At 43.3% G+C, this 26,095-nt stretch overlaps 1 protein-coding gene across 1 annotated transcript in view; it reads left to right on the top strand.

Moving 5' to 3' along the window:
* The window catches only part of GRAP2 (GRB2 related adaptor protein 2), a gene marked incomplete at both ends in the record, with an annotated part of 647,324 nt that overhangs the window by 300,734 nt on the left and 320,495 nt on the right, over window positions 1-26,095 (top strand). The window contains one exon of the mRNA XM_082265225.1: window positions 12,342-12,433. Within this exon, the coding sequence (XP_082121351.1) occupies window positions 12,342-12,433 (92 nt within the window). The remainder of the gene's footprint in view (window positions 1-12,341; window positions 12,434-26,095) is intronic.

Below are 26,095 nucleotides of genomic sequence, written 5' to 3'. Positions count from 1 at the left end.
TCACATGTCAAAACTCCTGTCTAAGTCATTTTTCATTATAAATGGCACAAGACAGGGCTGCCCTTTATCACCGCTAATATTCAACCTCATGATTGAGCCACTTGCGGAATCATTCACACTGATCCCTTGACTACCAATTTTCTGTTTCAGACCAGACCACGTAATCAACCTATTTGTGGATGATGTGATCTTCATCATGACAAACCTGGCCACATCCCTCCCACAGGACCATAAATTCTTCTTGAACCTTAGTGAAATTTCATACGATAAAGTAGATTTTTCCAAATCAACCATCCTTAACTTCGGAATTAGGACAAAAACCCAAAAACATCTAATGCAAGAACTGCCATATTCTTGGAAATCAGCCAGTATCCCATATCTAGGCATTAATCTAACCCCTAAATTTAAAAGAAATGTAGTAACCGCGCTAATGGGAAACAGAATGTGAAGCAGCAACTTCAAGTGTGACCACACCCAAAATAAAGTATAGATATAATAAGTCGCGCTAAAGTTCAATAATGTAACAAATGAATGTCCATATATAGGTCCAAAAAATATAAACGGTGATGTGTGGAAACAAAAAGTGATCACTCCAAGGCTCCCAATGGTATTGTGCTTACCAGAAAGACAAATTAATTTAGCAGGGGATCCAAAACAGGATTTCAGTTTTGGCACTTATTAGTGTCCTAAAATCCTATATTATAACTGGGTCAGAATTGACCCTAACACCATGAACGTCTTAATTTTCACCACAGTATTTTATAATTTAGTGAAAAGGATTATTTTTCTATTACATTGTTTAAATAGAGGTTCCTGACTAAGTAAAAAAATCTTGATGCAATAAACAAATTTATGTGATACTTCTAGACATTCAAAACCTGAAAACGGGTCAGTTCTGACCCTAACACAAGAGGAGGGTTAATCTAACCCCGAAATTTACTTCATTGGCTGAGGCTAATTTCAAACCCCTAATTGCTAAGCTTGAAACGGAGGTTAAACACCTCTTCCACTTTGAATTATCATGAACAGGCAGATTGGCCTCCTTCAAAATGATTATTCTAAAACAGATTCTTTATTTATTTTGTACCATTTTCTTTGGCTAAGGCATCAAGATTCCTGTTTTGGATTCCCTGCTAAATTAATTTGTCTTTCTGGTAAGCACAATACCATTGGGAGCCTTGGAGTGATCTCTTTTTGTTTCCACAAATCACCGTTTATATTTTTTGGACTTATATATGGACATTCATTTGTTACATTATTGAACTTTAGCTCAACTTATTATATCTATATTAATCTAACCCAGAAATTTACTTCATTGGCTGAGGCTAATTTCAAACCCCTAATTGCTAAGCTTGAAACGGAGGTTAAACACCTCTTCCACTTTGAATTATCATTGACAGGCAGATTGGCCTCCTTCAAAATGATTTTTCTAAAACAGATTCTTTATTTATTTTGTACCTTACCTTTCCACTCAAATCTTCAATTATTAACTCACTTCACTTCACTTTGTTCCTACGATCAGCTGATTAAACACAAACTAGTTGGCGGGATTGGACTAGTAGATATTGAAGACTACTATCAGGCAACCCTACTAGACCACATGCGCCACTGGTTCGACTCTCCTATAGATACCCTGTGGATGGACATAGAAACTGATTTAGCCCCTGGCAAAGATTTATACCTGAAGAGAAATGCTGGGTCTGGCGCTGCTGGATGTTACTACTTACTATGACAACATGCTATTGGTATCTAATTAATGATGTAATCATCACATGTGTACAAAGAAGAAAGTGTTAATAGCGACAAGTGTGTGTGACCCTCAGAAAACTTATACACCTGACCAATTACAAGGTGTGATATCAGCCATACCATATCTGAGATAAAAAAATCAATAAGCACCCAACACTGGATCATAGCACATAACTTTGTATATAGAAAAAATGTTTCATACATTTTTATATTTGATTTTTATACCTCAGATATGGTATAGCTGATATCACACCATGTAATTGGTCAGGTGTATAAGTTTTCTGAGGGTCACACACACTTGTCGCTATTAACACTTTCTTCTTGTTGGCGGACTAATCGGTCCCTACTGCTACCAATGCCCTGCCCCCCGCCATCGTGGCCTCCCTGCTGGCATGGAGGGCACTCTAAAACTCCCTGAAACATTCTAAGCAAACTAGTGAAATTCAAATCCCCCTTTCTGTATTTAAAGGGGCTTATGCCTCATCTAAAACAACTAGATTGGTCTCGCTATAATCAACGCTGGATTTCTGATTTCTATGTTGATGGCAAGCTAAAGAGCATAGACTCATTGAACAAGGAATATAACATATCCAAGATCAAGTCCTTCCAACTTTTTAGCATTTGCCACTTTTTTGACATCCACTCTCCTCCATCCTATTTTCATCCACTCAGGGGTTTGGAATTTCTACCAAGGCACGACCAATGGGCAAAAGGGTATATATTTTTTTATAACATGTTCCAAGACAAATTGTCCTTTTCCAAAATGACTAGCATGGAGAGGGACCTGCAAGAGATCTTTACAACTTAACAATGGTGTAATGCTCTCCAACACTCCTATAAAATATCACATTGCGCAAACCACTGGGAATTGACACAAAAATTAGTGACTAGGTACCTTTCTTCCCAACCGCATAACCCGATTCTTCACAACAAAGTCTCCCCTTTGCTGGCATGAATGTGGCCTAACTGGCAACCTACTACATATCTTTTATATACAAAGCTTCTAGGGGAGTGTGTTCCACCTTCTCTCCAATATCTCAGGAATCTTAAACGATCCCAAACCAGCCCTGGCAATTCTGAATATAGGTATAGATGACAATCCTTTATAATTTTCGGAAAGCAATATCCAGTATCTTTCTGGCTGCCAGACTTGTAATTAACAAAACATTGGAAGAGAGTGATAGAACAAAACCTCTCTGAACCATTATTAACGGCCAACTCACATTATACTTTTGAAAAACTATTAGCATGGCTTCCATGGACACTATGGTTTATAAACAAGACCTGATGATTGCAATACTTTATTCTCCATTTCCCTTCATGTACAGTTTATTAATGTAGCTATGAACAACTTCTCCACCCTGCGAGGTACATAACCTTGCTGTTTCTGTTGTTTCTATTGTCCTTTCTGTTGTATATCCTGTAGTGGCAGGTTCCTTTCTTTCCTTTTTGTCTTTTTGTACTGTATTTGAACATTTTTCAGTAAAAACGATTGAAACGAAAGGTCAGGGGTACAATTAAAAAATCAGGCAACATGTTTTGGGGATCTAAGTGTCCTTTTCATGAGAGCTTGACTGGCAAAAAAGTGTACAAACCAGAAGTGACCTGGACCTACAATGTTTTTTTTTCTGGTGTGAATTCAAAGCTCGTTTGGCAACCATTGTAGGTCCAGGTCACTTCTGGTTTGTTCACTTTGTTGCCATTCAAGCCCTGATGAAGGGGGCACTTAGACCCCCAAAACACATTGGCTGCTTTTTGAATTGTAACCCTGACCTTTATTAGAATAAAGTTGTATCTGGACCTCTTAGCAGTGGTGTAGTGCTTCAATTTCAACTCTTTTTACATTTGAGTGTTTATGTCTATGTTTCCCCACCCTAGCTCTTCCTTTTCTGTAGACTTATATATCTCTTTTGTTTGGAACAATGTCGGTGCAGTCCATGGCTATATCCTGTAAAGCACGTTGGGTTTTTGGTCCTGGTTTTCATAACACACTTAGATTTTGGCCTTTTTCTTCATTGGGTCACATATAGTGTCGAGCGAACACGGACTGTATTATTTGGGTTCATACCTAATAATTGGATTTTTGTTACCCGAACATGGACCCGAAAACTTTACTGTATGTTCGGGTTTAAAATCCGTGTTCGGTCATTTTATTTCCGGGTTTGTATGTAATTTTAATGGCGGGCTTTCAACAGCCAATCAACAAGCGTTTAACTGGTGTGCCTTAAGCCATCCCAGCCATGCCTACTAATGTATTAGTAGCTGTGATTTGCCATCTGAAGCATGTGACCATGTCTTTATAAGTTCGAGAGCCCAAGCGCGCTGCGCCATTCTGCTGTAGTTTAGGGAGAGAGCACACATCATACATGCTGGCTGCTGATTAGGGACAGACAGTGAAAAATTGTATTGTGTCTGAAAAGAATGCAGGGACAGGTCGGAGTGCTGCAGGCAGGGCGAGTTATTAGGGCATTTTAGGGCGAGGCTGGAGAATAGGCAGGGTCAGTGTTATACATCGATTTTGCTGTGTGGGGGGTTGGTTGTGCAGTGCCAGTGAACGATCTTATCGATCATTTTAGGGTGAGGCTGGAGAATAGGCAGGGTCAGTGTTCTACATCGATTTTGCTGTGTGTGGGGTGGTGCAGTGAACACAATCTTTTTGCCCGCTGAGGAGGAGGGAGAAAAAAATCAATTTTTATCAGTCAGTTGTGTGCAGCGTTTTTGCTTCAGTGCTGCTGACTGTGATAATACACTGCTGTGTTCACATGTGCTATTATTGAGTGATGATTTTCAATTTTATACACTTTTTTCTATTCCACTATTCAATATACACCCTTTTGGGTTAAAAAAATTAAATTGTAGCATAGTCTGTACTAATCAATTTAAAAATTACAAACTTAAAGGGGAATTTTCTTTTTTTTTTCTTCCCTTCATAGCCTGCAGCAGAGCTGACTGACATAAGACACTGCTGTGTTCACATGTGCTATTGAAAAATCACCAATTTTATATTATATTTTCTATTCCGCTATTCAATGTACACCCTTTGGGGTAAAAAGAATTAAATTGTGGGATAGTCTGTATCGGTATGTGTGAGATACACCTTTCCAATTTTTGGGGCGCATCTTATACCGGCGAGGATTGCAGGGTGCTTCAGTTTGCCTCCTGCCTGTTCCGAACTCCTCCTACTCCTCATCCTGCCTTTAGGCTACAAAAAATAGTAATCAGGGCCTAGTCTGGGTCTGTACGTGTGAGATAGATACACCTTTTGATATCATATTTTCTATTCCGCTATTCAATCTACACCCTTGGGGAAAAAGAATGAAATTGCGGGATAGTCTGTATCGGTACGTGTGAGATACACCTTTCCAATTTTTGGGGCGCATCTTATACCGCCGAGGATTGCATTGTGCTTCAGTTTGCCTCCTGCCTGTTCCGAACTCCTCCTACACCTCATCCTGCCTTTAGGGTACAAAAAATAGTAATCAGGGCCTAGTCTGGGTCTGTACGTGTGAGATAGATACACCTTTTGATATCATATTTTCTATTCCGCTATTCAATCTACACCCTTTGGGGTAAAAAGAATTAAATTGCGGGATAGTCTGTATCGGTATGTGTGAGATACACCTTTCCAATTTTTGGGGCGCATCTTATACCGGCGAGGATTGCAGGGTGCTTAAGTTTGCCTCCTGCCTGTTCCGAACTCCTCCTACTCCTCATCCTGCCTTTAGGGTACAAAAAATAGTAATCGGGGGTTAGTCTGGGTATGTACGTGTGAGATAGATACACCTTTTGATATCATATTTTCTATTCCGCTATTCAATCTACACCCTTGGGGTAAAAATAATTAAATTGTGGCATAGTCTGTATCGGTACGTGTGAGATACACCTTTCCAATTTTTGGGGCGCATCTTATACCGCCGAGGATTGCAGGGTGCTTCAGTTTGCCTCCGGCCTGTTCCGAACTCCTCCTACTCCTCATCCTGCCTTTAGGGGACAAAAAATAGTAATCAGGGCCTAGTCTGGGTCTGTACGTGTGAGATAGATACACCTTTTGATATCATATTTTCTATTCCGCTATTCAATCTACACCCTAGGGGTAAAAAGAATTAAATTGCGGCATAGTCTGTATCGGTACGTGTGAGATACACCTTCCAATATTTTGGGGAGCATCTTCCACCACAGAGGATTGCAGGGTGCTTCCGTTTGCCTCCTGTTCCGAACTCCTCCTACTCCTCATCCTCATCCTGCCTTTAGGGTACAAAAAATTGTAATCGGGGCCTAGTCTGTGTTTGTACGTGTGAGATACACCGTTTTATAAAAAATTTTCTATTCCGCTATTCAATCTACACCCTTTGGGATAAAAAGAATTAAATTGCGGCATAGTCTGTATCGGTACGTGTGAGATACACCTTCCAATCTTTTGGAGCGCATCTTCCACCGCCGAGGATTGCAGGGTGCTTCAGTTTGCCTCCTGTTCCGAACTCCTCCTACTCCTCATCCTCATCCTCATCCTGCCTTTAGGGTACAAAAAAATTGTAATCAGGGCCTAGTCTGTGTTTGTACGTGTGAGATACACCGTTTTATACAATTTTTTCTATTCCGCTATCCAATCTACACCCTTTGGGGTAAAAATAATTAAATTGCGGCATAGTCTGTATCGGTACGTGTGAGATACACCTTCCAATCTTTTGGGGCGCATCTTTCACCGCCGAGGATTGCAGGGTGCTTCAGTTTGCCTCCTGTTCCGAACTCCTCCTACTCCTCATCCTCATCCTGCCTTTAGGGTACAAAAAATTGTAATCGGGGCCTAGTCTGTGTTTGTACGTGTGAGATACACCGTTTTATAAATTTTTTTCTATTCCGCTATTCAATCTACACCCTTTGGGGTAAAAAGAATTAAATTGCGGCATAGTCTGTATCGGTACGTGTGAGATACACCTTCCAATCTTTTGGGGCGCATCTTCCACCGCCGAGGATTGCAGGGTGCTTCAGTTTGCCTCCTGTTCCGAACTCCTCCTACTCCTCATCCTCATCCTGCCTTTAGGGTACAAAAAATTGTAATCAGGGCCTAGTCTGTGTTTGTACGTGTGAGATACACCGTTTTATAAAATTTTTTCTATTCCGCTATTCAATATACACCCTGTTTGAGTGTAAAAAATTAAATTACGGCATAGTCTGTATCGGTACATGTGAGATACACCTTTTTAAATTTGTTTGGCGCATCTCCTTCCACCGCTGAGGATTGCAGGGCGCTTCAGTTTGCCTCCTGTTCCGAACTCCTCCAACTCCTCTTCCTCATCCTCATCCTGCCTTTAGGGTACAAAAAATTGTAATCGGGGCCTAGTCTGTGTTTGTACGTGTGAGATACACCGTTTTATAAAATTTTTCCTATTCCGCAATTCAATATACACCCTTTTGGGGTGAAAAAAAATTAATTTGCGTCATACTTTGCATATTTGACTGAGATACACCCGTTGTATTTGTATACTGTTTTTCTATTCCGCTATTTAATAAACACCCTTTTGGGGGTAAAAAAAATTAAATTGCGGCATAGTTTGCATATTTGACTGTGAGATACACCCGTGCGATACTGTTGTTGTTTTGTTCCGCTATTCAATAAACACCTTTCTAGGGCAAGATCATAAATTACAGAAATATGAGGAGACCGTCAAATAGGGGCCGTGGCCTGGGTTGTGGTGCTGCTGGTAGAGCTCCTGTTGCAAGGAGAGGACGTGGTCGATCTGTGCCAGCTACACGCACAAGTGAAACACCTTCCTCAAGTGTGAGAAGGCAACAGAACCTGCAGCAGTCTTTGGTAGGGCATCATGCACCTCTAGAAGTGATGAGGCCAGAAGAAGTACAGGCGATAGTAGATTGGGTTGCTGACAGTGCCTCCAGTTCCTTCACATTGTCTCCCACCCAGTCTACTGCAGAAAGGTCAGAGTTGGCACCTGCAGCCAATGTCCAACCGTCTTTCACCTCACCCCCTTACAAATCAGGCAAGCAGTCTGAGCCCCAAGTCATGCAGCAGTCTCTTCTTCTTTTTGATGACTCTGTCAGCAGGGTTTCCCAGGGCCATCCACCTAGCCCTGCCCCAGAAGTGGAAGAGATTGAGTGCAGTGATGCCCAACCACTTATTTCTCAAGATGAGTACATGGAAGGACCATCGCAGCACGTCTCCGATGATGACGAAACGCAGATGCCAACTGCTGCGGCACTCAGAATTGTGGAGACCGACAAGGAGGGCAGGGGTGAAGACTGGGTGGAAGATGATGTGGAGGACAATGAGGTCCTCGACCCCACATGGAATGAAGGTCATGCAGGTGACCTGAGTAGTTTGGAGGAAGAGGCGGTGGTCGCACAGAGCCACCAGCACAGCAGAAGAGGGAGCAGGTTGCAGAAGCGGAGCGGCCATGCCCTAGACACTACGCCTGCTACTGCCCAACGCAGCAAGGGACCGAGCGCACCAAAGCCAGCTCAAAGGAGTTCTCTAGCGTGGAAGTTCTTCAGAAAATGTGCTGATGACAGGACACGAGTGGTTTGCACCCTGTGCAATCAGAGCCTGAAGCGAGGCATAAACCTTCTCAACCTGAGCACAACCTGCATGATCAGGCATCTAAGTGCAAAGCACGAGCTGCAGTGGAGTAGACACCTTCAAAACCAAGAAAGGTCTCTGGCTCCTCCTGCTTCCTCTTCTGCTGCAGTCTCGGCCTCTCCATCCACCTCTGTAGTGATACCGGCACCTGCCACACCGCAAACAGACGATCTGTCAGCAACACCACCACCTGGGTCACCAACCATCTCCACAATGTCCCGTGGAAGCGTTCAGCTTTCCATCTCCCAAACACTTCAGAGGAAGAGGAAGTACCCCCCTACCCACCCGCGATCCCTGGCCCTGAATGCCAGCATTTCAAAATTCTTGGCCTTTGAAATGCCGCCATTCCGTCTGGTGGAGACGCACAGTTTTAAAAGCCTTATGTCGTTGGCTGTCCCACAGTACGACGTGCCCAGCCGCCACTACTTTTCCAGGCAAGCCATCCCTTCCCTGCACAACCAAGTGGGGGAAAAAATCAGGTGTGCACTGCGCAATGCCATCTGTGCCAAGGTCCACCTAACTACCGATACGTGGACCAGTAAGCACGGTCAGGGGCGTTATATCTCCCTAACGGCACACTGGGTAAATGCAGTGGCGGATGGGCCTGAGGCGGATAGCAATTTGGCGCATGTCCTTCCACCACAGAGGATTGCAGGGTGCTTCAGTTTGCCTCCTGTTCCTAACTCCTCCTACTCCGCTTCCTCATTCTCTACCGCCTCCTCATCCGGTCAGCGTAACACCTTCACCACCAACTTCAGCACAGCCAGGGGTAAACGACAGCAGGCAGTTTTAAAACTTGCCTGTTTGGGGGAAAAACCACACACTGCGCAGGAGTAATGGAGGAGCATGGAACAGCAGACAAATGAGTGGTTGCTGCCAGCGAGCCTCAAGCCCGGCCTGGTGGTGTGCGATAACGGGCGAAATCTCATAGCAGCTCTGGGCCTAGCCGGATTGACGCACATCCCTTGCCTGGCGCATGTGCTGAATTTGGTGGTGCAGAGATTCCTTAAAAATTACCCCGATATGTCAGAGCTGCTGCAGAAAGTGCGGGCCGTCTGTGCGCACTTTTGGCGTTCTCACCCTGCTGCTGCTCGCCTGTCAGCGCTGCAGCGTAACTTCGGCCTTCCCGCTCACCGCCTCATATGTGACGTGCCCACAAGGTGGAACTCCACCTTGCACATGCTGGAAAGACTGTGCGAGCAGCAGCAGGCCATAGTGGAGTTTCAGCTGCAGCACGCACGCGTGAGTCGCTCTGCGGAACAGCACCACTTCACCACCAATAACTGGGCCTCCATGCGAGACCTGTGTGCCTTGTTGCGCTGTTTTGAGTACTCCACCAACATGGCCAGTGCCGATGACGCCGTTGTCAGCTTAACTATCCCACTTCTATGCCTCCTTCAAAAAACAATTCGGGCGATGATGGAAGAGGATGTGGCACAGGATGAGGAGGAGGAGGAGGAGGATGAAGAGGTAACATTTCCAAGGCTTTCAGGGCAGTCATTTGCAAGTGGCTCCGAGGGTGGGTTCCTGCACCCACAAACGCCAGGGACACAATTGTCCAGCAGGGGCACAGTTCTGGAGGATGAGGAGGATGAGGAGGAGGAGATGGAGGAGGAGATGGAACCATGTTCACAGCAGGGTGGCACCCAGGCCAGCTCATGGCCATCACTGGTGCGTGGCTGGGGGGATACAGAGGACACAGACGATACACCTCCCACAGAGGACAGCCTTTTGTTGCCTCTGGGCAGCCTGGCACACATGAGCGATTACATGCTGCAGTGTCTCCACAACGACCGCCGAGTTGCCCACATTCTAACTTGTGCTGATTACTGGGTGGCCACGCTGCTGGATCCCCGTTACAAGGACAACGTACCGTCCTTAATTCACTCACTGGAGCGCGATCGCAAGATGCGTGAGTACAAGCGCACGCTGGTAGACGCGATGCTGCTGGCATTCCCACCTGACAGTGGGGCCACAGTGGAAGCACAAGGCCAAGGCAGAGGAGGAGGAGGAAGAGGTCGCCAACGCAACCAGGGTACCACCAGCACCTCAGAAGGCAGGGTTAGCATGGCCGTAATGAGGAAAAGCTTTGTCAGCACGCCACAACAAACAGCAGCCCCAGCAGCTCATATGGAACATCTTAGCAGGAGGCAGCATTTCAGCAACATGGTGGAGCAGTATGTGTGCACACGCCTACATGTAGTGAATGACGGGTCTGCCCCCTTCAACTTCTGGGTCTCCAAATTGGGCACATGGCCTGAGCTTGCCCTTTACGCCTTGGAGGTGCTGGCGTGCCCTTCAGCCAGTGTATTATCTGAATGTGTATTTAGCACGGCTGGGGGCGTTATCACAGACAAGCGCAGCCGCCTGTCCAGAGACAATGTGGACAAGCTCACTTTCATTAAAATGAACCAGGCATGGATCCCACAGGACTTTTCCGTACCTTGTGCAGAATAGAGATGGATACCGACCTTACCCAGCCATTGTTCTATTTTTGATCTTTCTCACTCTTTTGGGGTGTACCCTCTTTAAAATGACTGAAAAAAAGCAGTGTTGGCTACCTCGTCCTCCTCCACCGCCGCTTCCACCTACACCACCCATAGGTGTGCGCAGCCTATTGCATTAGGGTGTGCACCCCAAAGTTTAAATACACATGCATGTGTTTGCCTACATGTATATGGCCCCGGTACATTACTCTCCCTGCTGGCAAAGTGAAATAGAAGTGTGTGGCACTTCTCTTATGGCAGAGCAGGTCCGAGGGAGATCGTTCCCATCTCCTCACTGGCAAACAGAGCGATAATGCTAATGTGCCCTAGGTGATTAGGGTGTGCCCAGGCACACCCGGCACACCCTGTGCACACGCCTATGACACCGCCACATCCACCACCACCTCAACCTCCCTCCTACTCCATATGGGCCTTGTCCTTCACAGATGAAGAACATTGTTTTATTTTTCTGTTTTTTTTTTGTTGTTTTAATTTATTTCCCTATCCACATTTGTTTGCAGAGCACTTGCCATGCTCTTAACTAGGTTTTGCTGCCATTTGCAGCACTCTAGCCCTTTCCATTGGTGTTTTAGAGCCATTTTAGTGCCTGAAAGTTTGGGTCCCCATTGACTTCAATGGGGTTCGGTGTCCGGGTAAAGTTCGGAAAAAAATGTCCGGGACACGGACCCGGACTTTTTTTTCAAGTTCGGCCGAACCCGCCGAACACGGACATCCAGGTGTCCGCTCAACTCTAGTCACATATTTGACAGACAAGTTTCCAAAGACAAATGGTAGATTTGTTTTGGCATGCTCAGTTATCTAATACAGTAGTTTTGTATTAGTAGTATAACATCACCTAAGCATCGACTGATTGTATGGTCTGTTGCTGTAAGGAAAGCACTGGATTTTTTGTGTTCATTGTCTACTCTTATGCTTCCTGCTGCTTGACAGAAAAGAAAACTTTAGCTATAACATTTTGATTCAGTGGAGGTAGAGAAAGACATCATACCTCCTCCAGGACAGCTAAACTAAGTTTGTACTGCATGCCTTGGGCTGTGGGCAAAAATTACATTTCTGTCATATTAAAGGGGTTTAAAGAATGGTAGAAAAAATTACAAGCTCCTAAAGAACCCCCCTCTTTGTTCATACACACATGCACTCTTGGTTCCCATAATGGCATTGCTTCCCATAACGGCTCTTTTTTAAGGGTTAACTTTAGGGTATCACATGTACATTTTTATTTTGACAATAAGCACATTTTTAATATATTTATTAGACTTTTTCTCATACAGGTATTTCCTGAGAACATTTGCTGTTTCTTAGAAGAGACTATATGTTGTCAGATATTTCCAAAGCCATTGACAATGTTGGTGGGAAATTTGATCTTCCCAATATACATACTATGTTTTGCAAACACCTAGCTTCATTAGTATAGATGACAAGTGTATATACTACAATACTATAGGAAGCCAAATATAAAAATGGTGGCTAATTATTTTTTTTTTCTTCCACAGATTCTTGGTACAGAAGATAGCTGGGTTAAAGCAGAACTTAAGGGAAATGAAGGATATGTTCCTAAAAATTATGTGGAAATACATGCTCCAAGGTCAGTAATAACCACAATGTATTACCAAAAATACATGCATTTTTGGATGATCATCAAAAAGTGACTTGGAGACCAAATTTAAAAACAATTCTCCCAGCTTTACATCACTAATTGGCAGTGGTGCAGACTGGTTCCCTATCATTTGATTCAGTATTTCACATTTTTTAATGATATGTGAACAATGTGAAAATTGTCGCAGATCAACACATGGTAATCGTTTTGAAAATGTGTGTTATTCACACATAAAATTGTTCAGAAAGTGAGCTCTGATATTTGCCTAGGTTTGGTCATCTTCTAATCATAAGGAAATTCCCTTTAACAGGGAAGTCCTCGCTACTAATCATCCTGTATGGTCTTACATAAGGTGGCTATACAAAAAGGTTGTTAAATTCAATATTTCCCCATTTCCTCTATGTTTTGGGGGAATAGGATATATAGATTTTTTTTTTGTAGATGAATTTTGCTCTGAGCTGGAAGCGGACTTTAATATTCTTAGTTTTGACTTTTATATTGTTGTTAGCATGATGTTATTATTCCATTTTGGTGGTAATTTCACTCAAATAACAATCCCAAACTGAATATTTTTCAGAATTTCATTAAACTTCTTTTATTTTTAATACACCAATTTTTTATTTATGTTCAACCCTTCAGCAGGGGTGATGGTAGAACTAGAAACCACTAAGTAATAGTAAGCATACAAACAGAAGTGATGAGCGCACAGGTTCTGGTGCAATACCCTTCATATTTGTATAAAAAAAAAAAAAAAACTAGATAAAAATGCACTCACAAACAAAGATAAATCAGAGCTTATCAATCAAGGTAATGTGCACCAAAATCCTCTCACCGCCCTTAATAGGAGCTTAAGCTGATAGGGTAGATATGGCAGCAGCCCTGGACCTAATCCAGCTGCTGCTATATTTGATCACATACGCGCTGACAGTTCACATACACAGGAAGCCTCCAGGAGAGCGTGATGTGTACAGCTGGCTGCGGTTGGAATGTGTAAGCAGCAGGGCTGAAACTAAGGGGGGGGGGCACATGCCCCAGGCACCAACTTGAGGGGGGCGCCAAATTTGTCTGCAGTGCCGACAATAGCTGGGATTTGGGAGGTTGGATCGGGCTGGACTGACCCTGCTGAGTTGAATTCACATCACTGGCTGCTCTGTGAGCCCGCACTATCGCTGATCGCAGGGGAGCCATGATCTGGACCCTGGGGATTCAGCCTACTACCTTGAAGTCAGACCTTGATAGGGGGAGGTGGTGGGGCGGCATTTGCTAGAACTGATTGGCTGTATTTTTCTCCTGTAGTCACTGAAAGTCAGATTCAGTGGCTGCAGAAGGGAAATATAGCTGATGGCGATCAGTTCTAGTAAATGCCGCTCTCCACTTCTGTCCTTTCTTTCTGCTGCCTTTGTCTGTTTTGTCTTTTTTCTCTCCCCCACAGTGCTGCCAGCCTCCTCCCTCTCACCTCTCCCACCGATTGCTGCGGTATGTGTCAGGATTGAGAGCGGGGAAAGGGGCCGGTAAATATGTAATTTACCGTCCCCTTCCTTTTCTGAATTAACAATATGAGTGATCTATATTGATATACTGATCACTGTACTGATCACTCACTGATAAAGTTGTGGTTGTTAAGGTGCCCATCTAATAGTTTTTTTAAACTATTGATGCTTCCTGCTGATACCACTGCTTGTGGAAGAGAATTCCACATCCTTACCGCTTTGACGGTAAAGAAACCTTTACGCAGTTTAACCACTTTTGGAAGGTTTTACCCTCTTAACGACCAGGCCATTTTTTGCGATATGGCACTGCTTTACTTTAATTAACAATTGCGCAGTCATGTGATGCTGTACCCAAATAAAACTGATGTCCTTTTTTACCCACAAAAGAGTTTTCTTTTGGTGGTACTTGATCACCTGTGCAATTTGTATTTTTTGCTCTAATAAACAAAGAAAGCGCGACAATTCTGGAAAAAAAAAAACAATATTTTTTATTTTCTGCTATAAAATATTCCCAATAAAATTTTTTTTTAAATCAAATCTTTTCATCATTTTATGCCAATATGTATTCTGCTACATATTTTTGGTAAAAAAAAAATCCCAATGAATTTATATTGATTGGTTTGCGCAAAAGTTATCGCTTCTACAAACTAGGGGAAAGATTAATGTCATTTTTATTTATTTTTTTATTAGTAATAGCGGTGATCAGGGATTTTTAGCGGGACTGCGACATTGTGGCAGACAGATCGGACACCTAACTGACATTTGTGACACTTTGGGGGGACCAGTGGCATTATTACTGTAATCAGTGCTAAAAATATGCACTGTTACTGTACTAATGACACTGGCAGGGAAGGGGTTAACGCCAGGGGCGAAGAAAGGGTTAAATGTGTCCCTAGGGGGTGCTTTCAAACTGTGTGGGGGATGGACTTGCTGGATGAACACAGAGACCTGTGTCTAAATAGGAGGAACACAGGATCCCTGTGTTCATCACTGACAGAACAGCGCTCTGCCGTGTTTACATCGGCAGACCGGCGTTCTGTCTCCACAGGGAGCTAAGTGTTTCCACACAAATCTAATCTTGCCTTCCTGGTTGCAAACCTCCCATTAACCACACAAGTGGATTCTTCCCCATACATTTGAGGGCGAGGAACAGTCCACACATACATATACCTTATAACATATTTTGATTTAGGGTAGTTTATCCCATTGATATCTACTCCAAACTTGATAATGATAATTATCATTATTGTCTCTGATTTTTCACACCTTTACTTCCTCTTCTCCTTCTTATTTTTTTTCTGATCTTACTCTGATTCTTTTCTCAATCTGTGCAAGGACAAGTATAGTTGGAATTACATACTTAAACAAAGATTTCAATCACATCACACAAAATGGCCTACAGTACACTTGGTAACAGTGGCGGTTTTAGGCACGGGCGAACGGGGCAGCCGCCCTGGGCGGCATTTTTTCATAACACGTGGGGGACGGCATGCCCGGGCCGCGGACCGGTACCGGTCCGTGGATCAAATGGTACCGGACCGCCCGAGCCCCGTTCGCCCATGCCTAAAACCGCCGCAGCCGACTCCGAGCCGAGCCGAGGAGCAGAGCATTGCTCCCCCCCCCCCCCCCCGAGCCCGCCCATTGTGTAACAATAGCGAATGAAAATTCGCTATTGTCACACTGATCCTCCTCCTGGCGAATCAGGGAGCGGGTCCTCCCGCTTCCTGATTGGCCGAAAGGCAAACCCCATGCCATTGGCCAAGAAGGAGGCGCCGCGGGAGGACTGAAGAGACGTGAAGAGAAGGGAGGTAAGTGCTGTGCACGGACGCTGGCGCTCTGCATTGAAAATTGGCACTCTGGCATGGCATCTCCACATTGAAAGGGGGCAATGCTGTGGCATCTCCACATTGAAAGGGGGCAATGCTGTGGCATCTCCACATTGAAAGGGGGCAATGCTGTGGTGCTCTGCATTAAAGGGGGCAATGCTGTGGCATCTCTACATTGAAAGGGGGCATTGCTGTGGCGCTCTGCATTAAAGGGGGCATTGCTGTGGCGCTCTGCATTGAAAGGGGGCATTGCTGTGGCGCTCTGCATTAAAGGGGGCATTGCTGTGGCGCTCTGCATTAGAGGGGGCATTGCTGTGGCGCTCTGCATTAAAGGGGGCATTGCTGTGGTGCTCTGCATTGAAAGGGGGCATTGCTGTGGCATCTCTACATTGAAAGGGGGCATTGCTGTGGCGCTCTGCATTAAAGGGGGCATTGCTGTGGTGCTCTGCATTGAAAGGGGGCATTGCTGTGGCATCTCTACATTGAAAGGGGGCATTGCTGTGGCGCTCTGCATTGAAAGGGGGCATTGCTGTGGCGCTCTGCATTAAAGGGGGCATTGCTGTGGCGCTCTGCTTTGAAAGGGGGCATTGCTGTGGCGCTCTGCTTTGAAAGGGGGCATTGCTGTGGCGCTCTGCATTAAAGGGGGCATTGCTGTGGCGCTCTGCATTAAAGGGGGCATTGCTGTGGCGCTCTGCATTGAAAGGGGGCATTGCTGTGGCATCTCTACATTAAAAGGGGGCATTGCTGTGGCACTCTGCATTAAAGGGGGCATTGCTGTGGCGCTCTGCATTGAAAGGGGGCATTGCTGTGGCATCTCTACATTGAAAGGGGGCATTGCTGTGGCACTCTGCATTAAATGGGGCATTGCTGTGGCATCTCTACATTGAAAGGGGGCGTTGCTGTGGCGCTCTGCATTAAAGGGGGCATTGCTGTGGCGCTCTGCATTGAAAGGGGGCATTGCTGTGGCGCTCTGCATTAAAGGGGCATTGCTGTGGCGCTCTGCGTTGAAAAGGGGCATTTCTGTGGCGCTCTGCATTAAAGGGGGCATTGCTGTGGCACTCTGCATTAAAGGGAGCAGTGCTGTGGCGCTCTGCATTGAAAAGGGGCAATGCATTTATTGGGGGCAACAATGCTGTGGCACTCTGCATTTATTGGGGGCAACAATGCTGTGGCACTCTGCATTTATTGGGGGCAACAATTCTGTGGCACTCTGCATTTATTGGGGGCAACAATGCTGTGGCACTCTTCATTTATTGAGGGCAACAATGCTGTGGCATTCTGCATTTGTTGGGGGCATTGCTGTGGCACTCTGCATTTATTGGGGGCATTGCTGTGGCATTCTGCATTTATTGGGGGCATTGCTGTGGCACTCTGCATTTATTGGGGGCATTGCTGTGGCACTCTGCATTTATTGGGGGCATTGCTGTGGCACTCTGCTTTTATTGGGGGCATTGCTGTGGCACTCTGCATTTATTGGGGGCAATGCTGTGGCACTCTGCATTTATTGTTATGTTGTCATGTTATTTTTTTTTTTGGGGGGGGGGGGGGGCGCCGGGAGGGAGTCTTGCCCGGGGAGCAATTTAATGTAGAACCGCCACTGCTTGGTAAACATCTCACTGTGCTCTTGTATAATATACAGGGCCTTAATGTCCCAGAGAAGAGGTCGACAATATTAAGAGAACTGAAAGAAGTTAGCATTCACTTCACTTTTCTTCAGTAAACACACTTCAAAACTAACCAAATTCCCAAGCTCAAGTCATCTTACTTCCCAGAAGCATAACATGTCAGTAACCCACTTTCCAAAAAAAAAAGTGTGACAATACTAACAAGTAAAACTGCTAACTTTAAAGTTGAACAACATTTGGCAGACCCAAAAGGCAGATACTTATTTCTCAAAGGAACCTATGCTGGGGTCCCTACAACTTTAGTTAATGTTTATTTCTCTAATAGATCCCACGCCTCCTTTTGTAAAAGATGGTACATGAGCTCTCTGGGTTTGCCTCGGGTCGTATCCTGCTTGGTGGGGATTTTAATGTACCCTTCAATCCCTTAATGGACATACACCTTGTCTGGGAAATCAAGTATTAAATATAGGACCCTTAAAAGCATCAAGTCTATGCTTGGATCCCTCTTGGTGATAGACTCTTAGAGAGCTTTAACCACTTAAGCCCCGGAAGATTTTACCCCCTTCCTGACCAGGGGGTATTTTGCGATTCGGCACTGCGTGACTTTAACGGACAATTGCGCGGTCCTGCGATGCTGTACCTAAACAAATTTGATGTCCTTTTTTTCTCACAAACAGAGCTTTCTTTTGGTGGTATTTGATCCCCTGTGTGATTTTTTTGATCACGCGCTATAAACAAAAAAAAGAGTGTCAATTTTGCAAAAATAACAATATTTTTCACATTTTTTTATATGAAATTCCCCAATTTTCGGCCAATTTGTTTTATGCTACATATGTTTGGTAAAAAAAATTGCAAAAAGCGTATTTTGATTGGTTTGGGCAAAAGTTATCGCGTTTACTAACAAAGGGAAAGATTTTTGTCATTTTTGTTGTTTTTTTTAACGAGTAATAGCAGCGATCTGCGATTTTTTTGCGGGACTGCGACATTGTGGCGGACAGATCAGACCCTTGACTGACATTTTTGACACTTTTGGGGTTACCAGTGACATTACTGCAGTAATCAGTGCTATACATATGCACTGTTACTGTAAAAATGACACTGGCAGGGAAGGAGTTAACTGTATTGGAGAGGGAGGGGTTAAGTGTGTCCTAGGGGCGTGTTTCTAACTGTGATTGGACATGGCTACTAGTGTAAAAACAGAGATCAACGGTCCTACATAGTAGAACTGTCTGATCTCCATTTTTACACAGGGGAGAATGACAGGCGGCTTGTTTACATTAGCCGCCTGCCTTTCTCCCTTCCCGGCGAACGATTGCGAGTGACCGGCGGACATCGGGTCTGCCGGTCACACACACTGACTTGTTAGGGAACGAGCGGGGGCGGGCGCGCGCTCGCCCACTATTGGCTCACAAGCGAGTGACAGGCTAGTGACGTACTGGTACGTCACTTTGCCTGGCCGGGGCTGACCGCCGCAGTATATGTACTTGCGGCGGTCGGCAAGTGGTTAAACAACTCAAGCAAAAATTTCACGTATTATTCTATTCCTCACAATAGATATTCACAGATTGACTGTCTATTTATATCACAAAGTGATCCTTTTTGTGTCAAACACGCCTCAATTGGCTCACAAATCATCTGGGATCACGCCCCAACTTCCATAACATTGCACAAACAACCACAAACCAAAGCCTTCAACTGGTGACTAATAGGGATGATCGAACGGTGAAAAGAAAAATGCCCAATAAAAACGCCTGCTGCAAAAACACACCTGAGCATTTTTGTAACTGGCGATTTTTTGGGGAATTTTTTGGGGGTCTTTGGAGGCAGGCAAAACATCTGAAATTCTGTATAGGGGTATATATACACACACACACACTTATATGTATTTATACACATACACATATATAGGTGTTATAGCAGAGAAGCCATATGGGTGTTAATTATTTCATTAGCGCAAGCATAGTGTTCTGCTACTTTCACACCTATATATGTGTATATATACATACATGTGTGTGTGTGTGTATATATACCCCTACACAGAAGTTCAGATGTTATGCCTGCCTCCAAAGACGCCCAAAAAACGCCCAAAAAAACGCCAGCTACAAAAACGTCCAGGTGTGTTTTTGCAGCAGAAGTTTTTTTTTGGGCATTTTTTTGGGGTCTTTGGAGGCAGGCAAAACATCTGAAATTCTGTATAGGGTATATATACCCATACACTTATATGTATTTATACACATATACATATATAGGTGTTATAGCAGAGAAGCCATATGGGTGTTAATTATTTCATTAGCGCAAGCATAGTGTTCTGCTACTTTCACACCTATATATGTGTATGTGTATATATACATACATGTGTGTGTGTATATATACCCCTACACAGAAGTTCAGATGGTATACCTGCCTCCAAAGACGCCCAAAAAACGCCAGCTACAAAAACGCCCAGGTGTGTTTTTGCAGCAGGCGTTTTTTTTTTTGGGGCATTTTTTGGGGGTCTTTGGAGGCAGGCAAAACATCTGAAATTCTGTATAGGGGTATATATACACACACACTTATATGTATGTATACACATACACACATATAGGTGTGATAGGAGAGAATGTTGATAGGATTGATTTCCTAGATGTTACCCTTGAGCATCGACAAAATCAGGTGGTCACTAGCCTATATAGGAAACCCTCAGCTGGTAACAATTTGTTACATGCTGACTCCAGTCACCCATTTCATACTCGAAAGGGTATACCGGTAGGTCAATTCCTTCGTATCAGAAGGATATGCAGTGACTTGGACGTTTTCAATAAAGAGTCAGCACTTTTGTATAGACGCTTTTTGGCTAGGGGTTATCCAAAATGGACCCTTGACAGGGCATACTCTATTGCCCTTAATAGGGACAGGAAAAGCCTCTTTACACCAAAGAGACATTTCAATGAATCTAAGACTTCTGGCAATAATGGCTCCATTAATCTCACCATCCCATACAGTTTGGAATTTAACAGGATCAAACAAATTATCAATAAACATATTCCCATTCTGTATGGTGATAAGGACTGTGCCAGGATCTTAGAGGGAGGAGTGAATATTGTCGCCAAGAGGGCAAAAACACTGGGAAACCAGTTATCCCCAAGTCTGTTTAGCACTACAATTAAAAATACATCAGAAACATGGTTGCATCTGAAAGGTAATTTCCGATGTGGGGCTAAGGACTGCATCACATGTCCCCATATTCTAGGGGGTGTTAACTTTCAATCCTCTATTGAGAACAAAACATACAAAATCAACAGGTTTTTTAATTGTAACACTACATACCTTATTTATCTCATTACTTGCAGAGAATGTTTTGTACAATATGTGGGTCGCACCACACGAAAACTTAAAGACAGATTTAGGGAACACCTTAGTGATGTCAGATTGAGGAAATCCACGAATGTGGCCCGACATTTTAATTCAGAACATGATGGTGATCTGTCTTTGATATCGGTCCAAGTGATCGAACGTGTGGTTGCTCCTGTAAGAGGGGGCGATGTGTTCCGCCTTCTGTGTAAGCGGGAGGTTTTCTGGATTCATAAACTCCAGACCCGCTTACCTGGCGGTTTAAACTTTGAATGGGATGTTACTCACTTTTATTCCCAGTTATGATTCATGTATCTATTCGTGGGTACATACATTTAACTATACATACAGAGAGGGCTACCTGTATCCCATACGCATACATGGTACATGTTTCTTTGATTGACCATTCTATGTCTTAAGCCCCGTACACACGTACCGATGGTCGGCATACAAATGTTCCTCTTTTCTCCCCGGGATGTCGGTGTCTGTTGAAAAGTGCAAAGACAGCACAAGGACAGCACAAGAATTTTGTCTGCAGACTTCAGCTGACTGCAGAAGTGATGTCATGTAATGGTTAACTTTCCCTGTGTTTTTAATTTTCTGAGCATGCCCAGTCTTGCAAATCTGCGGTCTGTCGGCCGAATTCTGTACTGACAGGCGAACAATCGTCCGTTCTGGTGTCCGCAGACAAAAATTTTCATGTTTGCAAGAAAGACTTTTGTCCGCGGATTGTGCGCAGACATCTGTCGGAGGCACCATACTAACACGCGTACAATCGGCAGATCCTTCGTCCACCGACGTTTGTATGCCGACGATCGGTACGTGTGTACGGGCCTCTAGTGTTTCTTTGTTTCTTCTTTTCTCTCTTTTTTTTTTTTTTCTCATTTCTCCTTCCCTTTTGTCCCATTTCGGTCTCTGCATCTTTTTTTTTTTGGAATGCATGTGTTCTTCGATATATATGCATGTTGTTCCGTTCGGCTTGCCTCCATGGCTATATATTTATGCAATGTGTGGCTGATTCCTTTATGGATATTGATTGTGCTATATGCACGGTGGTTCACACATGTGCATGCTATACTCTGTGTTCAGTATGATCTAAGTCGACATGTACACGTAAGCATATATATATATATATATATATTTTTTTTTGTTAGATCGATGTGGGATATGCCTGAGACGTTACCAATGTCTTGGGTATATATCCATTTAAATGTCCCTATTTTTATATCTTTATAGGGGATAATAATACCATTATGCTGATAAAGACACACAGGACTTCTATGTTTATGCATTTATGTATTTATTATTATTTTTATGGTAATGTTTAGTGTTCTTACATATCTCTTTGGTTATTTTTATATTCTTTCGATTGGGTGGATTGCCCTATGTATGTGAACACAGTTGCAGATATACCACTCAATGGATGGGGTTATACGTTTTTGGGGGTTGTGCTCATACCTATTACATATGTGTACAATTCCCCCCCCCCCCCCATTTATCTATTTGTTTCATATGCTATATGGACGTGATGTATGTGTTTGTGGTTACACATTTATTATTTTTATGTGTACCACTTATATATTTACACATATATGCTCTTCATGACTATATTATACACCATTTCTTTTTATACCATAGTTCCATCTGGGTATGAACACATCTATATGCTTCCGTTTTACTGTTTTCTTTTTCTTTGTCTTTCTTTTCTTTTTTCTTTTTCTTGTTTTTTTCTTTTTTCCCCCCTTTTTTTTTTTTTTCCCTTCGTTTTTTTCCCTTCGTTTTTCTTTTTTCTTTTTTCCCTTTACTTTGTTTTTGTTCATTTTTTGGCTTCTACCAGCTGTCTTTTTATATTATCACTACTGTTTTTTCCTTATTTTTATTGAAAGCTTTTTCGCATATGCATTTATAGAACTTTTTTGCTATGCGTTTTTGGACAAAAGGTGAAGCAAAAACAAACATACAATTCCTGCTGGGCTGTTTGTGTGCCCTTAATTGGGATTTAGTATCTGCAGCTGTGTGGGCTCAATCAAGCACATTCTGGGAGGTACATGTTATTTGAAATGCCTTTTCCTCTATATATAGCAGTGTCTTGTATTGTACAGCATGGTTACGACTAAGCGGAAGACTCCGTGAAACGCGTCAACCGCCGTGCTCCCCCTTTTTCCCCCCCATGTCTCCGACTGTTTTGGTTTCATCTTGGATGATTTTATCTTTTTGCCTGCAAAATAAATTAGGATTTTAACTTTTTGCATCTTCAACCGGTTGTGCGGCTTTTTGTGCTCTTCCATTTGGTGATAGGAGAGAAGCCATATGGGTGTTAATTATTTCATTAGCGCAAGCATAGTGTTCTGCTACTTTCACACCTATATATGTGTATGTGTATATATACATACATGTGTGTGTGTATATATACCCTTACACAGAAGTTCTGATGTTATGCCTGCCTCCAAAGACCCCCAAAAAATGCCCAAAAAAAACGCCTGCTACTAAACTGGCAAGGTGTGAAAATAGCGGAGCCATATCCCTGTTCTATATTAATTCTAATACAAACAAACTTTTTTTTCTGGTTCTGGACATGCTACAGAGCTGAAACTTCACAGGTACACTTTTTAGACCCCCCAGACACTAAATCCAAAGAAATCTCTTTTTTTTTTTCAATAATTTTTTCAATAATTGGCTCTCTATCAAAAATGACAATTTTTAAGAACTTTTTTTTTGTGTGATTAATAGTCCCTGGGGCATGACCCAGAGCCCTAGACACTTTTTAGGGGCATTTATTGGGTTTTAGGGCTTCAAAATGGTGTTTTCTGATTACCGAAGTTAGGGTCCCATTGATTTCAATGGGGTTCTGAAATCCGGGCCGAACTTTCGGGAAGTTCGGGTGTTCTGGTCGAACCAAACTTTTCAAAAGTTCGATCATCCCTAGTGACTAAATGCTTTGCTTATTGCGGACCCTTCCTCTCATGAGATTATAGCCAACCATCTAAAAACCTACTTTCAGCTAAATTCCACTGCAGAAGTCTCCCCTCCGACATGGTGGGAGGCACACAAAAGTGTCACCCGAGGCGAATTAATAAAACTAGGAGCACAACGTAAAAGGGAGAGGGAAAAAAAAATATGGGAACTCTCCAACATTATTGCAAAACTAGAACAATCGCATAAGGAATCCTTATCAAGGCAATATGCCACATCTCTAATTGAAACACATAAATAACTTCAACAACTTCTAGAAGCTAAAACTAAACATCTAAGGCAAATTAGAACAGGCTACAGAAAGAATAGCATCACAGTTCCATGACATTTACTCCAGTTTATATAATTTACCCCCACAACATAGACCTCAAGGATTAAAGGGAGACAGAACGTCTATACTTAATGACTATCTCAGTCAGAGTCAACTCCCTACACTTACCCAAAGCGAATCGTTGGCCTTGGAGGAACCAATAATGGAGGAGGAGTTGTTAACAGCTATAAAAGACCTGAAACCAAATAAAAGTCCGGGGCTGGAGGGTTTCCCCTCACAGTACTATAAGACTTACTCTGAATTACTAAAGACACCCCTTGTCCAGGCGCTAAACTCCCTAACTGACACCGACAAGGTATCAACGACCTTCCTACAAGCTCACACAACTGTGATCCCCAAACCTGGGAATGATCCAACGGATTGCACTAGTTATCGGCCCATCTCCCTCTTAAACTTAGACCTTAAACTCCTAGCCAAGATATTAGCAGACCACTATAAACCATTTCTCTCTAATCTAATTGACACTGACCAATCAGGTTTTATGCCTGGACGTGAAGCCGAAGATAATGTAATTAAAACATATATACACTATGCCCACTTGCGAAAAGTCGAGGGTCTCCTCCTGTCCACTGATGCGGAGAAGGCCTTCGACCAAATAGCCTGGGATTTTATGATGGCGACCTGCAGACACATTGGACTAGCCTCTAACATGTTGGGATGGATAGCAGCTTTTATAAGAACCCCACAACCAAAATAAAAGTAAAAAACTCTTTTTCCGACCCAGTGCTTATAAAGAATGGCACCCAACAGGGATGTCCCTTGTCACCACTACTATTTATACTGACACTTGAGCCATTTTTTAAAAAGCTCAGAGCAAAACCCTCCATACAGGGCCTGACAGTAGGTGACAAGACATACAAGGTAGCTGCTTATGCAGATGATCTGCTGTTTTTTAAAACTCATTCACACATGACCATTCACAACCTGCTGAGAGCTTTTGATGTCTTTGGTTATGTCTCTAAGTTTAAAATGAATTATTCCAAATTAAAAGCCTTAGACGTCTCTATACCTAGTAAAAAAAACAGAATTACTTAAAACAAACTGCCGTTTTAGGTGGGTCACTGAAGCCCTTAAGTATTTAGGCTTTTGGCTCATTCCCTCTATCAACACATTATGTGAAAACATTTTTATACCATTACTAAATTCATTGGCCTCTGACCTTAACACATGGAATAAAAAAATGTTCTCATTGTTTGGAAGAGCTGCTATTATCAAAATGACCGTCCTCCCGAAACTGCTGTATCTATTTCACGCCCTTCCCATTAAAATTCCAAATAGCTTCTTTTGCAAATTAAAATCTCTACAAACGCAATTTATTTGGGCACATAAACCTCTGAGAATAAGATTCAGACTTATAACCAGGGGAAAAGAGAAAGGTGGAAAGGGCCTGCCGGACCTTCAGACTTATTACTTTGCAACACATCTGACTAGAATTATTGACTGGCATTGTCATGGTTCCAGTAGTGATTGGGTTCTCTTAGAATCTGAGACGCTCTCTAGTCTCTACACAACTAAGACACTCTCCCTGGATTCCCTGGCCCTCATGCCCATAAGACATGCAAAGTCACCCCCTAACAGGAACAACTTTGAGGCTGTTTCATCAATTAAATAGAACTCACAACATCTCTAGTGCACCAGGACTGTTGACTCCGTGAACAGGGAACCCGGAATTCCCCCTGGGTATTGACGATAAATGGTTAAAAATAATGACAATAACAACACATACAAACTAGTTATTCACTTCTTTACTAATGGCGAACTGATGCAACTATCACAACTTAAATTCAAAGACACAGCTATGCCCCCGTCATTCTGGACTTACCTACAAATACATCACTATCTCATAAATCCATTAAGGAAGGCCGTCTGCTCCAGACCTCTAACTCTAGCTGGAACAGATTTGCCAAGTACGGAAAAGCTACAAAGTTGCAACTTCCTTTTCCTATGCTCTTTTGCAGAGGCACGAACCCAGTGAAACTGATAATTGCAAGAGTAAGTGTTAATCTGCACCATGCGTTAACATATCCGATAAGCAATGGGTCAATGTCTGTATCTTGGCACATAAATGCTCCGCG

Source organism: Pelophylax lessonae, assembly GCF_965119305.1.
Source record: "Pelophylax lessonae genome assembly, chromosome: 8".
NCBI lineage: Eukaryota > Metazoa > Chordata > Amphibia > Anura > Ranidae > Pelophylax > Pelophylax lessonae.
Note: the sequence above shows the minus strand (reverse complement) of the source record. Positions and strands in the feature narration are given on the sequence as shown.